This window comes from Euprymna scolopes, chromosome 12 (genome assembly GCF_053919585.1).
Source record: "Euprymna scolopes isolate OS-2025 chromosome 12, ASM5391958v1, whole genome shotgun sequence".
Taxonomy (NCBI): domain Eukaryota; kingdom Metazoa; phylum Mollusca; class Cephalopoda; order Sepiida; family Sepiolidae; genus Euprymna; species Euprymna scolopes.
Window position 1 is genome coordinate 7,363,839 of NC_136493.1, and position 14,171 is coordinate 7,378,009.

General features: G+C 29.4%; 1 protein-coding gene across 1 annotated transcript in view; it reads right to left on the bottom strand.

The window, feature by feature from the left end:
* LOC145291157 (calcitonin gene-related peptide type 1 receptor-like) overlaps window positions 1-13,464 on the bottom strand; it is a 451,435-nt gene extending 437,971 nt beyond the window's left edge. The window contains exon 1 of the mRNA XM_080136685.1: window positions 13,144-13,464. Coding sequence (XP_079992811.1) covers window positions 13,144-13,336 — 193 coding nt within the window. The 5' untranslated portion in view covers window positions 13,337-13,464. The remainder of the gene's footprint in view (window positions 1-13,143) is intronic.
* Between the last annotated feature and the right edge of the window lie 707 nt (window positions 13,465-14,171).

Below are 14,171 nucleotides of genomic sequence, written 5' to 3' on the forward strand. Positions count from 1 at the left end.
CCAAAGATAGTGTTATTTAAAAGCCAACTACCTAAGAATCAACTTCCAAATTGGGTGTTATTCATAAAAAAGGATCAACTACCAACGTAAATCTTATTTAAACAAAAAAGTAAACAAATATGTAACAAAAAGCGCAAGTACCCAAAAAAAAATCAACATCTTATGTAAATATTATTTAAACAAAAAGTAAACAAATATGTAAAAAAAGCGCAAGTACCAAAAAAAAATCAACATCTTATGTAAATATTATTTAAACAAAAAGTAAACAAATATGTAAAAAAGAGCGCAAGTACCAAAAAAAAATCAACATCTTATGTAAATATTATTTAAACAAAAAAAAATCAACATCTTATGTAAATATTATTTAAACAAAAAGTAAACAAATATGTAAAAAAGAGCGCAAGTACAAAAAAAAATCAACATCTTATGTAAATATTATTTAAACAAAAAAAAATCAACATCTTATGTAAATATCATTTAAACAAAAAGTAAACAAATATGTAAAAAAGAGCGCAAGTACCAAAAAAAAAAATCAACATCTTATGTAAATATTATTTAAAAAAAAAAAAATCAACATCTTATGTAAATATTATTTAAACAAAAAGTAAACAAATATGTAAAAAAGAGCGCAAGTACCAAAAAAAAATCAACATCTTATGTAAATATTATTTAAACAAAAAAAATCAACATCTTATGTAAATATTATTTAAACAAAAAAAAATCAACATCTTATGTAAATATTATTTAAACAAAAAAAAATCAACATCTTATGTAAATATTATTTAAACAAAAAAAAATCAACATCTTATGTAAATATTATTTAAACAAAAAAAAATCAACATCTTATGTAAATATTATTTAAACAAAAAAAATCAACATCTTATGTAAATATTATTTAAACAAAAAGTAAAAAAATATGTAAAAAAGAGCGCAAGCACCAAAAAAAATCAACATCTTATGTAAATATTATTAAAACAAAAAAATCAACATCTTATGTAAATATTATTAAAACAAAAAAAAATCAACATCTTATGTAAATATTATTAAAACAAAAAGTAAACAAATATGTAAAAAAGAGCGCAAGTACCAAAAAAAAATCAACATCTTATGTAAATATTATTTAAACAAAAAGTAAACAAATATGTAAAAAAAGCGCAAGTACCAAAAAACAAAAAATCAACATCTTATTTAAATATTATTAAAACAAAAAAAATCAACATCTTATGTAAATATTATTTTTAAAAAAAATCAACATTTATGTAAATATTATTAAAACAAAAAAAATCAACATCTTATGTAAATATTATTAAAACAAAAAAAATCAACATCTTATGTAAATATTATTAAAACAAAAAAATCAACATCTTATGTAAATATTATTAAAAAAAATCAACATCTTATGTAAATATTATTTAAACAAAAAGTAAACAAATATGTAAAAAAGAGCGCAAGTACCAAAAAAAAATCAACATCTTATGTAAATATTATTTAAACAAAAAAAATCAACATCTTATGTAAATATTATTTAAACAAAAAGTAAACAAATATGTAAAAAAGAGCGCAAGTACCAAAAAAAAATCAACATCTTATGTAAATATTATTTAAACAAAAAGTAAACAAATATGTAAAAAAAGCGCAAGTACCAAAAAACAAAAAAATCAACATCTTATGTAAATATTATTAAAACAAAAAAAAATCAACATCTTATGTAAATATTATTTTTAAAAAAATCAACATCTTATGTAAATATTATTAAAACAAAAAAAAATCAACATCTTATGTAAATATTATTAAAACAAAAAAAAATAAAAATCAACATCTTATGTAAATATTATTAAAAAAAAAATCAACATCTTATGTAAATATTATTAAAACAAAAAAATATAAATATCAACATCTTATGTAAATATTATTTTAAAAAAATCAACATCTTATGTAAATATTATTTTAAAAAAATCAACATCTTATGTAAATATTATTAAAAGAAATCAACATCTTTTGTAAATATTATTAAAACAAAAGTCTCACATACCAATATAACGATTATTTAAACGAAAGGATCAATTTCTAAATTGAGTGTTTTAAACAATATGAAAAACTGCCGAAGTAAGTGTTATTTAAACAAAAGGATTAACTATCAAATTGAATTATATTGAGTGATATTTATACAAATAGATACACTACCAAAGTTAACGTTATTTAAACAAAACGATAAACTATTAAAATAAGAGTTATTTAAACAAAAGTATCGATTACACAAGTAAGTGCTTTTTAAAAAATACATTTTTAAAACACCTTTTCACCTCTAATCAAGGTGTTGTTCCACTTGGGAGTAAGAAGCTACTGACCTGATAACGTCTACAAGAACACAATGTAAAGCATTGAGCGGCGAAATGTCTGAAACGTTACATTTAAAGTTATATATGTTAGTACTAACATGCAGAACATGGAAGTGGGAAACAGGTAGGGAATTCCAAACTGTAGCAGGTCGAGAAAAGAAGCTATTAGAGTAAAAGGCTTTTCGGCATCCAGGTATCTCACCAGTGAAGAAATGAGATTTTGCTGCTTATCGGGGGTATGTATGTCAACGGTGTACTAACGCTCTCTACCCCATTTAGTATCAATTGAAATGAATGGTTCTCGTCTTGGGAAGGCCTCATGTTTTGACAAGCTTTTGGGCTTGACCTTTACTCCTGATCTAAAATGGAACACATACATCAAAACTGTTGCCAAAGCCGCTGTAAAAATGATGGGGTCCTTCTATCGATCCAGTAGATATCTCACTGCTGATGCAATTCTCTATCTATATAAGAGCCAGGTATGTCTAAAGATGGAGTACTCTTGCCACATCTGGACATGAGCTGCTAGAAAGGACTTATCCTGCCTTGATAGAGTTCAAAATAGACTTCGTAGCCTCGTAGAAGATGTCATCTTCTCTTCCCTGCAACCTCTATCTCACAGAAGAGATGTTGCGAGTTTGTCTTTACTTTATCGTTATTTTCATGGAAAGTGCTCGACTGAGCTCCAATCTATGGTTCTCTCCTCGCCAAACTTTCACAAGAAACCCTTGTCTAGCTGAAAATACTATCAATAATTCCCTCAGTCTTTATCTGTGCCTAAACCTAAACTTACATTCCATGAACAAAGCTTCTTTCTTAGAACTGCACTCCTGTGGAATTGTCTTCCGTTTTTCTGCTTTACAGCTGACTACAATATGGTTGTCTTCAAATCCAACGTAAACAAGTTCTTGATGAGCCGTTCCACTTAAGTTAACAAATTTACCGAATTTCCATTACTAACGATTGCTATATTGTCCAATTGACTACTGTACACTCTTTAACCCTTATCCTTGAGTGGCTTCTGGGCTTTGATAAGTGGTGATGCCTATGTAAAAAAAAGAAAGCTCTATGAGTTCATCAAAGTACAATCCAATAAAGCATTTTTAAAACAGGTACATTGCGGCTATGGGGCATAGGTTGGATCCTAGCCGATAATACGGGACCTATAAGATTGGAGAAAACTATACGAACCAAACAGAAGGGGGATGTCACGTGAAGTTTCTAAAAGACAAATTAACAAGCATAACTTTAGGTACTATGTAAAATTACTAATAATACTAATAATAGATAAAAAAAAAGGAAATATATGTATAATGCTGCGTCGTTAAAAGACCGACAAACAAACTACCGGTTTTTTATATGGAGTTGTTGAAAGACTAATCAATAAAAAATTTCTAGGTGTTACAGGGTGGTACGATAAAATTGTCGCCATAGAAAAGACGACATGATTTAATTTCCGTTTGATTAAAATCGTTCTTTTTTTTTTGTTGTCCGTCATCTACTAGTTGGCCAGTGGTGTATAAATCCCAAGAGCGATAGAAACTTTCCATCATGTCTGAAGATGACAAAATGTTCAACGAGCTTGATTGGAGATGCGCTGCTGTAAAACTACTGCTTTCTACCGATCCAAGTTGTGAAACCAGAACCATTGTCAACACTCTTTATCACTAGCACTCCCCCCCCCCCGACCTGTACCCGCTGGACTACTTCGTTTAGCTATACGTCGAGAACATCACCAACATTACCTCCCACAACACCAAATCCATCCTGATCGCCGCCATCCGCCGAGTATTGTGGAAAAGGCGTGCTTCTAGTTCCGGATCCGTACCGAAGTGTTGAGTGAGGCTGAAGGCAGCTACATTGAATAGATGTCAATTATACTACATAATCAAGTAACCTGAATTGATGTTTTCAATAAAAGTTTAAAAAATAAAGCTGTAGTTTTGTTTACTTAAGGGCGATACTTGTATCGCTCCACCCTGCCTATGAGTTGCTAACTGCTAAAACATAATGCAGGTATTATGTTACCTTGCTAACAGATAAATAAACAAATCAAAAGTACGGACGCTGCTCAACTGAGCTTCAATATATGTTGCCGCTTGTAAAACATTTACAACAATTACTCGTCTAGCTAAAACCACTATTAATAGTTTCCTCTATCTTTCTCTCTCGTTCTCTATTTACCTAAAACTAAATGAAATATCCATGAGAATTTTTTCCCCTAGAACTACGCATCTATGTAGCACAATATTGCGGGGCTGCTTCTCAGTTGACTACAACATGGTTGTTTTAAAATTCAATGTAAACATATTCTTGTTGAGACGCTTATTAAATAATCAAATTTTGTCCAGTCACCACAATTATTAACAATTATCACTGTGTTGTCTCACCGTCGACCTGACATATATTTAATACTTATCCTCTGGTTTCTTTTGGCCTTGATAAGTGGTGACACACTAGTAAAAATTTGTGTTGCTGACAGATACATATCTGATCAGTGAGTATCATACCAGGCCGCTAATTGATGAGTGTTTAGTATTTGTCGTTTGTTAAAACACAGGCTAATAAAGACAATTCATGAGTTATGGGAAACTTATGCAAACATAAAGGTAAAAAAACGTAAATTATTATGTGAAGACAGACTAGCACACAAAAACGTAAAAGTTACGTAAAATCGATAAACGACAGATCAAAACGGACGGAGAGAAATAAAATGTATGTATTATGTGAAGTCGTTAAAAATAGACAAACGAACAAACTGTTTCTGTAATATAACGTTAGCAAACAAAATAAAAATGATTCATGGGAAGTTAAAATAGCGACTAACAAAGGAAAAGTAAGTTTTACGCGACATTGCTAATACATATCTATTCAGTGATAATCATACGAAGTTGCTAACTGATGAGTAGTTAGTATATAGCAGCACAACGACCACAATTAATGTGTTATGTGAAGCGCGTGCTAAAATAAAGGTAAAAATAGAAATTTAATTTTATGTGAAGACGGACTAGCAAACAAGTGTTACGCAAAATTACTAAACGACAAACTAAAGCCAAAAATGTTTTATGAAATTGTTAACAAGTAGATAAAAACAAATAAAAATGTTGTATCATATAAGTTGCAAAAAAACAACAATAATTACCAAAGCATATATGTTATGAAAAGGTTCTTACAGATAAATGTGCAAACAGAAAGGTTTTATTGTATGACTTTTCTAAATGACAGACGAACAAAACGAAACGTGTAATGTGAAGGTATTAAAAGGCAGACTAACAAAACAAAACATAAATGATATGAGAAGCTGCTCACAGACAGTTGTACCAACAAAAATATCTTATTAAAAGTCATCGTTAGAAAACTAACAAAACAAAACGTGTTATGTGATGTTGTTAAAAAAGCAGATTAACAAAACAAAACGTGTTATGTGATGTTATTAAATGCAGACGAATAAAAAAAACGTGTTATGTGAAGTTGTTAAAAACAGACTAACGAAAAAACACACATTATGTGAAGTTATTAAAATACCAACGAAGAAAAAAAAGTATGATGTGAAGTTGTTAAAAAACAGACTAACACCAAAACATGTTATGTGAAGCTATTAAAAAACAGACGAACAAAACAAAACGTGCTATTTGAAGTTGTTAAAAACAAACGAACAAAAAAAAACGTGTTATGTGAAGTTGTTAAAAAACAGACGAAATAAACAAAACGTTTTATGTGAAGTTGTTAAAAACAGACGAAAAAAACAAAACGTGTCATGTGAAGTTATTAAAAAAAACAGAGGAACAAACGAAACGTGTAATGTGAAGTTGTTAAGAAACAGACGAACAAACAAAACTTGTTATGTAAAGTTGGTAAAAAACAGACGAACAAAACAAAACGTGTTATGAGAAGTTGTCAAAAACAGACGAACAAACAAAACTTGTTATGTAAAGTTGTTAAAAAACAAACGAACAAAAAAACGTGTGATGTGAAGTTGTTAAAAAACAGAGGAACAAAAAAAAACGTTTAATGAAAACTTGTTAAAGAAAAGAACAAAACAAAATGTGTTATGTAAAGTTGTTAAAAAATCAGACAAACAAACAAAACGTTTTATGTGAAGTTGTTAAAAAACAACGAACAAACCAAACGTGCGATGTGAAGTTGTAAAAAAACAAACGAACAAAAAACGTTTCATGAACACTTGTTAAAAAAAACGAACAAAACAAAACGTGTTATTTAAAGTTGTTAAAAAACAGACGAACAAAGAAAACGTTTTATGTGAGGTTGTTAAAAAACAAACGAACAAAACAAAACGTGCGATGTGAAGTTGTAAAAAAACAAACGAACAAAAAAAACGTTTCATGAAAACTTGTTAAATCAAACAAACAAAACAAAACGTGTGATGTGAAGTTGTTAAAAAACAGACGAACAAAGAAAACGTGTGATGTGAAGTTGTTAAAAAACAAACGAATAAAGCAAACCGTTTTATTTGGATTTGTTAAAAACAAAAACGAACAAAACAAAACGTGTTATTTAATTTTTTTAAAAACAGACGAACGAACAAAACGTTTTATGTAAAGTTGTTAAAAACAAAGGAACAAAACACAACGTTTTATGTGAAGTTGTTAAAAACAGACGAACTAAACAAAACGTGTTATGTGACGTTAAAAAACAGACGAACAAAACAAAACGTTTCATGTTAATTTGTTAAAAAACAAACGAACAAAACAAAACGTGTTACGTAAAGTTGTTTAAACACAGACGAACAAACAAAACGTGTTATATAAAGTTGTTAAAAACAGACGAACAAACAAAACGTGTTATTTAAAGTTGTTAAAAAACAGACGAACGAAACAAAACGGTTTATGTGAAGTTGTTAAAAAACAAACGAACCAAACTAAACGTTTCATGTAATGTTTTTAAAAAACAGACGAAAAAAACTAAACGTTTTATGTGAAGTTGTAAACAAACAAACGAACAAAACAAAACGTGTTATGTAAAGTTGTTTAAAAACAGACGAACAAACAAATAGTGTTATATAAAGTTGTTAAAAAGCAGACGAACAAACAAAATGTGTTATTTAAAGTTGTTAAAAATAGACGAACAAAACAAAACGTTTTATGTGAATTTGCTAAAACAAACGAACAAAACAAAACGTATTATGTGAAGCTGTTTAAAAACAGACGAACAAAACAAAACGTGTTATGTGAAGTTGTTAAAAACAGACGAACAAACAAAACGTGTTATTTAAAGTTGTTAAAAAACAGACGAACGAAACAAAACGGTTTTTGTTAAGTTGTTAAAAAACAAACGAACCAAACTAAACGTTTCATGTAATGTTTTTAAAAAACAGACGAAAAAAACTAAACGTTTTATGTGAAGTTGTAAAAAAACAAACGAACAAAACAAAACGTGTTATGTAAAGTTGTTTAAAAACAGACGAACAAACAAATAGTGTTATATAAAGTTGTTAAAAAGCAGACGAACAAACAAAATGTGTTATTTAAAGTTGTTAAAAATAGACGAACAAACAAAACGTTTTATGTGAATTTGCTAAAACAAACGAACAAAACAAAACGTATTATGTGAAGCTGTTTAAAAACAGACGAACAAAACAAAACGTGTTATGTGAAGTTGTTAAAAAACAGACGAACAAAACAAAACGTGTTATGTGAAGTTGTTAAAAACAGACTACAAAAAAACATGTCATGTGAAGTTATTAAAATACAAACGAATAAAACAAAACGTGTTATGTGAAGTTGTTCAGAACGGACTAACAAAAAAACATGTTATGTGAAATTTTTACAAACAGAGGGACAAAACAAACATTTTATGTGAAGTTGTTGAAAACAGACGAACAAAACACAACGTTTTATGTGAAGTTTTTAAAAAACAAACAAAACGTGTTATGTGAAGTTGTTAAAATACAGACGAACAAAACAAAACGTTTTTTGTGAAGTTGTTCAAAAACACACGATCAAAACAAAACGTGCTTTGTAAAGTTGTTAAAAAACAGACTAACAAAAAAACATGTTATGATAAGCTATTAAAATACAAACAAATAAAACAAAATGTGTTATGTGATGTTGTTAAATGCAGACCAACAAAACAAAACGTGGGATGGGAAGTTGTTAAAAACAGACGAACTAAACAAAACGTGCAATTTGAAGTTGTTTAAAGCAAACGAACAAAACAAAACGTGTTATGAGATGTTGTTAAATTCAAAAAAACAAAACAAAACGTGCGATCTGAACTTGTTATAAAACAGAGGAATAAAACAAAACATGTTATGTGAAGTTGTTAAAAAACAAACGAACCAAACAAAAAGTTTGATGTAAGGTTGGTAAAAAACAGACGAACAAAACAAAACGGTTTATGTGAAGTTGTTAAAAAACAGACAAACAAAAAAAAATGTATTATGTGATGTTGTTAAAAAACAAACGAACCAGACAAAACGTTTTATGTAAAGTTGTTAAAAAACAGACGAACAAAACAAAACGTTTTCTGTGAAGTTGTTAAAAAACAGGCGAACAAAAGAGAATGTGTTTTGTGAAGTTGGTAAAAAACAGACGAACAAAAGAGAATGTGTTTTGTGAAGTTGGTAAAAACAGACGAACAAAAAAAACGTTTGATGTGAAGTTGTTAAAAACAGACGAACAAAACAAAACGTGTTATGTGAAGTTGTTAAAAAACAGACGAACAAAACAAAAGGTTTTATGTGAAGTTGTTAAAAACAGACTAACAAAAAAACATGTTATGTGAAGCTATTAAAATAGCAACGAACAATATACAACATGTTATGTGAAGTTGTTAAAAAAACAAACAAACAGAACGTGTTATGTGAAGTTGTTAAAAACAGACGAACAAAACAAAACGTGTTATGAAAAGTTGTTATAAAAACAGACGAACAAAACCAAACGTGTTATGTGAAGTTGTTTAAAAACAGACGAACAAAATAAACGAGTTATGTGAAGTTGTTAAAAAAACAGACTAACAGTAAAAACATGTTATGTGAAGATATTAAAATACAAACGAACAAAAGAAAACGTGTTATGTGAAGCTGTTAAAAACAGACGAACAAAACAAAACGTGCGATGACAAGTTGTTAAAAAACAGACGAACAAAACGAAACGTGCTATTTGGAGTTGTAAAAAAAGAGGAACAAAACAAAACGTGTTACGTGAAGTTTTTAAAAAACAAACTAACAAAACGTGTTATGTGAAGTTGTTAAAAAACAAACAAACAAAACAAAACGTGTTATGTGAACTTGTTAAAAACAGACAAACAAAACAAAACGTGTTTTGTGAAGTTTTTACAAACAGAGGAACAAAACAAAACATTTTATGTGAAGTTGTTTAAAACAGACGAACAAAACACAACGTTTTATGTGAAGTTTTTAAAAAACAAAAAAAGTATTATGTGAAGTTGTTAAAATACAGATAAACAAAAAAAACGTTTTTGTGAAGTTGTTCAAAAACACACGAACAAAACAAAACGTGCTGTGTAAAGTTGTTAAAAAACAGACTAACAAAAACACATGTTATGATAAGCCATTAAAATACAAAAAATAAAACAAAATGTGTAATGTAATGTTGTTAAATGCAGACGAACAAAACAAAACGTGGGATGGGAAGTTGTTAAAAACAGACGAACTAAACAAAACGTGCTATTTGAAGTTGTATAAAACAAACGAACAAAACAAAACGTGCTATGTGAAGTTGATAAAAACAAACGAACAAAACGTGTTATGTGAAGTTGTCAAAAACCACAAAACAGTCGAAAAAAACAAAACGTCTTATGTGAAGTTGTTTAAAAGCATACGAACAAAACAAAATGTTTTATGGAAACTTGTGAAAAACAAACGAACAAAACAAAACGTGTGATATGAAGTTGTAAAAAAAACAGAATAACAAAACAAAACGTTGTATGTGAAGTTGTTAAATAACAGACGAACAAAACAAAATGTGCTATGTAAAGTTCTTTAAAAACAGATGAACAAACAATATGTGTTATGTAAAGTTGTTAAAAACAGACGGTCAAACAAAGCGTGTTATTTAAAGTTGTTAAAAAACAGACGAACAAACAAAACGTTTTATGTGAAGGTGTAACAACACAAACGAACAAAAGCAAATGTGTCATGAGATATTGTTGAAAAAAGACGACCAAAACAAAACGTTTTATGGGAGGTTGTTAAACAACAGACGAACAAAACAAAACATGTTATGCAAAGTTGTTTAAAAACAGAGGAACAAAACAGAACGTATTTTGTGAAGTTGTTAAAAACAGACGAACAAAACAAAACGTTTTCTGTGAAGTTGTTAAACAACGGACGAACAAAACAAAATGTGTTATGTGAAGTTGGTAAAAAACAGACGAACAAAATGAAACGTGCTATTTGAAGTTGTTTAAAACAAACGAACAAAACAAAACGTGCTATGTCAGGTTGTTAAAAACAGACGAACAAACAAAACATGTGATGTGAAGTTGTTAACAACAGAGGAACAAAACAAAACGTGTTACGTAAAGTTGGTTATGCGATTAAACAAAAACGTGTTATGTAAAGTTGTTAAAAATAAACGAACAAACAAAAAGTGTTTTGGTGTTTCGTGAAGTTGTTAAAAAGCAGACGAACAAAACAAAACGATTTATGTGGAGTTGTTAAAAAACAAACGAACAAGCAAAATGTGTTATTTGAAGTTGTAAAAAACAGACGAACAAAACAAAACGTGTTTTGTGAAGTTGTTAAAAACAGACGAAAAAAACATGTTATATGAAGCTAATAAAATATAAACGAACAAAACAAAACGTGTTATGTGATGTTGTTAAATGCAGACGAACAAAACAAAACGTTTTATGTGAAGTTGTTAAAAACAGACGAACAAAACTAAACGTTTTATGTGAAGTTGTTCAAAACAACTGAACAAAACAAAATGTGTTATGTGAAGTTGTTAAAAAACAGACAAACAAACAAAATGTTTTATGTGAAGTTGTTAAAAACAGACGAACAAAACAAAACGTGCTATGTGATGTTGTTAAAAACAGACGAACAAAACAAAAGGTTTTATGTGAAGTTGTTAAAAAACAACTGAACAAAACAAAATGTATTATGTGAAGTTGTTAAAAAACAGACGAACAAACAAAACGTTTTATATTAAGTTGTTAAAAAACAGACAAACAAAATAACAATTTTTTTGTGAAGTTGGTAAAAAACAGACGAACAAAACAAAACGTGCTATGTGAAGTTGTTAAAAAACAAACGAACAAAACAAAACGTGTTATGTGAAGTTGTTGAAAACAAACGAACAAAACAAAACGTTTTATGCGAAGTTGTTAAAAAACAGACGAACAAACAAAACGTTTTATTTGAAGTTGTTAAAAAACAGAGGAGCAAACAAAACGTGTAATGTTATGTTGTTAGAAAAAACGAACGAAACAAAACGTGTCATGTGAAGTTGTTAAAAAACCTAACGAGCAAAACAAAACGTGTTATGTGATGTTGTTATAAATAGACGAACAAACGAAACATGTTATGTGATGTTGTTAAAAAACAGACGAACAAACAAAACGTGTTATGTGAAGTTGTTTCAAAACAGACGAACAAACAAAACCTGTCATTTGAGGTTTTTAAAAAACAGACGAACAAAATAAAACGTTTTATGTGAAATTGTTAGAAAATCGAACAAAACATGTTATGTAAAGTTGTTAAAAAACAAACGAGCAAAACACAACGTATTATGTGAAGGTGTTAAAAACAGACGAACAAAACAAGGCAAGACGTGTTATGTGAAATTGTTAAAAGACAGGCGGACATAATAAAACTTAAGTGTTATGTAAAGCTGTTTACATATAGTTTGACAAGCAAAAAGATTTTATCATAAAGCTTTGCTGAAAGACAGACCAACGAAACAAAATATGTTGTATTGTAACGTTGTTAAAAAGCAGATTAACAAACAAAACCTGTAATGTGAAGCTAAAATACAAACTAAACTTAAACGTTAACCATGTTACTAATAACATGATAGCTGTTGTATAGTTATTATGAAAATTATGAAGTTGATAAAAGCCTTAAAATCATTAACAGTTCGTATATTAAGGTTGTAACAGACAGAAAGAAGACAAACACTGGCTTAAAACTACGTTGCTTGAGTTACCAGATCAGGTTGTCTAAAAATACTGGCTTTCTAACCTAAAATATTCCAAATATTTATGTTATTGGGTTTTTTTACATCTTTTTTGCAGAACTCAATCATGTTCTGTAAAGTAAAAAATAAAAACAGGAATTTTCTTCTACACTATAACCGCACCAAACACCATGAATAAATATTTGAAGATATAAAGAACTTGAGGCATACTGAATTCGCTATTAAATAGCTCGAAAAGGGTTGATATGCCGTAAAACAAAATAACAAAACAACTAATAAACAAAGGTTATTAGATTGTTTGTTCAGAATTTATATCATGTAAAAATAAAAATACAGAAAACTCTATAGTATATATTTAAAATTTATATTATATATTTATAAATATTATATATAGTATATTATTATTAGAAATATTATATTATATATATTATATTATTATTATTATAAATATTATATTATATATATAATATTATATATATAATATTATATTATATATATTATAAATATTATATATTTATAAATTTATATTATATATTTACTTGTGACGGGAAAAAGTATCGTGATTTTTGGCGTACGTTATTTTCTTTTAGCCACATTTTTTCTTTTTTTCCCCGTCTGGGCAAGGAAGAATTTTGGACAAGCTCCGTTAGTAGTCTAGGTGAATAAAAAGTCAGACTTACCTGTTGTCTGGTTGTCATCCTGCTGGTTGATTTGCGGGCAAATATTTTTACGTTTATTCGAAAGTGTCGATAAGTCGTCGTCCTCCACTGCCGTCTGATTAAAATCCAAATCTGTGGTGTCCGTTGCAATCCTGCAATCAACGATGTGCAGCATCAGTGTTGAGACGAAAATCGCCAGTGATCTCGTCGGCATGTTCTGCTCATTTAAAATCGAACGAAATCGCGCGTTCCGATATGAGCGATGCGACGATCGACGTGAGTGTGTCACTGTGCAGTACTTTTCCAAAGATTGTTGTTGTTGTTGTTGTTGTTGTTGTTGTTATTTTTGGTAGTAGTGGTGGTGGTGGTCTTGCGAAATGGGAGGAAGACAACCAAATGAATTATAGGACGGAAAGATTTACTCAGAAAATAATATGGAATTGTGGTTACAGGTGCGGACTGTGAACTCGTTGTGCCATGTTCGATTTTCATGGCCTTTTGGTCAAGATCAAAGTGAAGTATCTGTTCTTCAGATGCGGCACTTCCATTTCTCGTTCTCTTTCAGTGGAGGAGAAATCCTTCACGACTGAGACAATTTTTATTTTTGTACCTTTTCTCCATGTTAAAAAACGACCCTGGTGTCTAACTCTGTCCCGTGGGGAGGCATTGTAAATAGGTACTGCATCGCTTTTAGGAAACCGTTATGAATCCAAATATTCTTTCTGAGCTACAGATGAATAGTAAGATAGACGTTACTTCAAAGCCTTGCTGAGCAACTAGTCTATGAAAAAGAAAATCTCTGAAATAACACTACCCATTCTTTGTTTATCCCGACACTGGCTTTAATAACTTCCAAATAAGGTGCGAAAGGAATTTGGACTTCCAGTTACAGTGCGATGGGGATGGTGTCATTCTTAGACCTATGCGCAGCCATTTTTACGGTAGATATCCACTATTTATCGAAACTGAAATCAGCAAAACTATATTTACTTATTAATGTTTGGAAGAGAACAAGAAGTAGTGGCTTAATCGATTTCTTTTGTTTATCG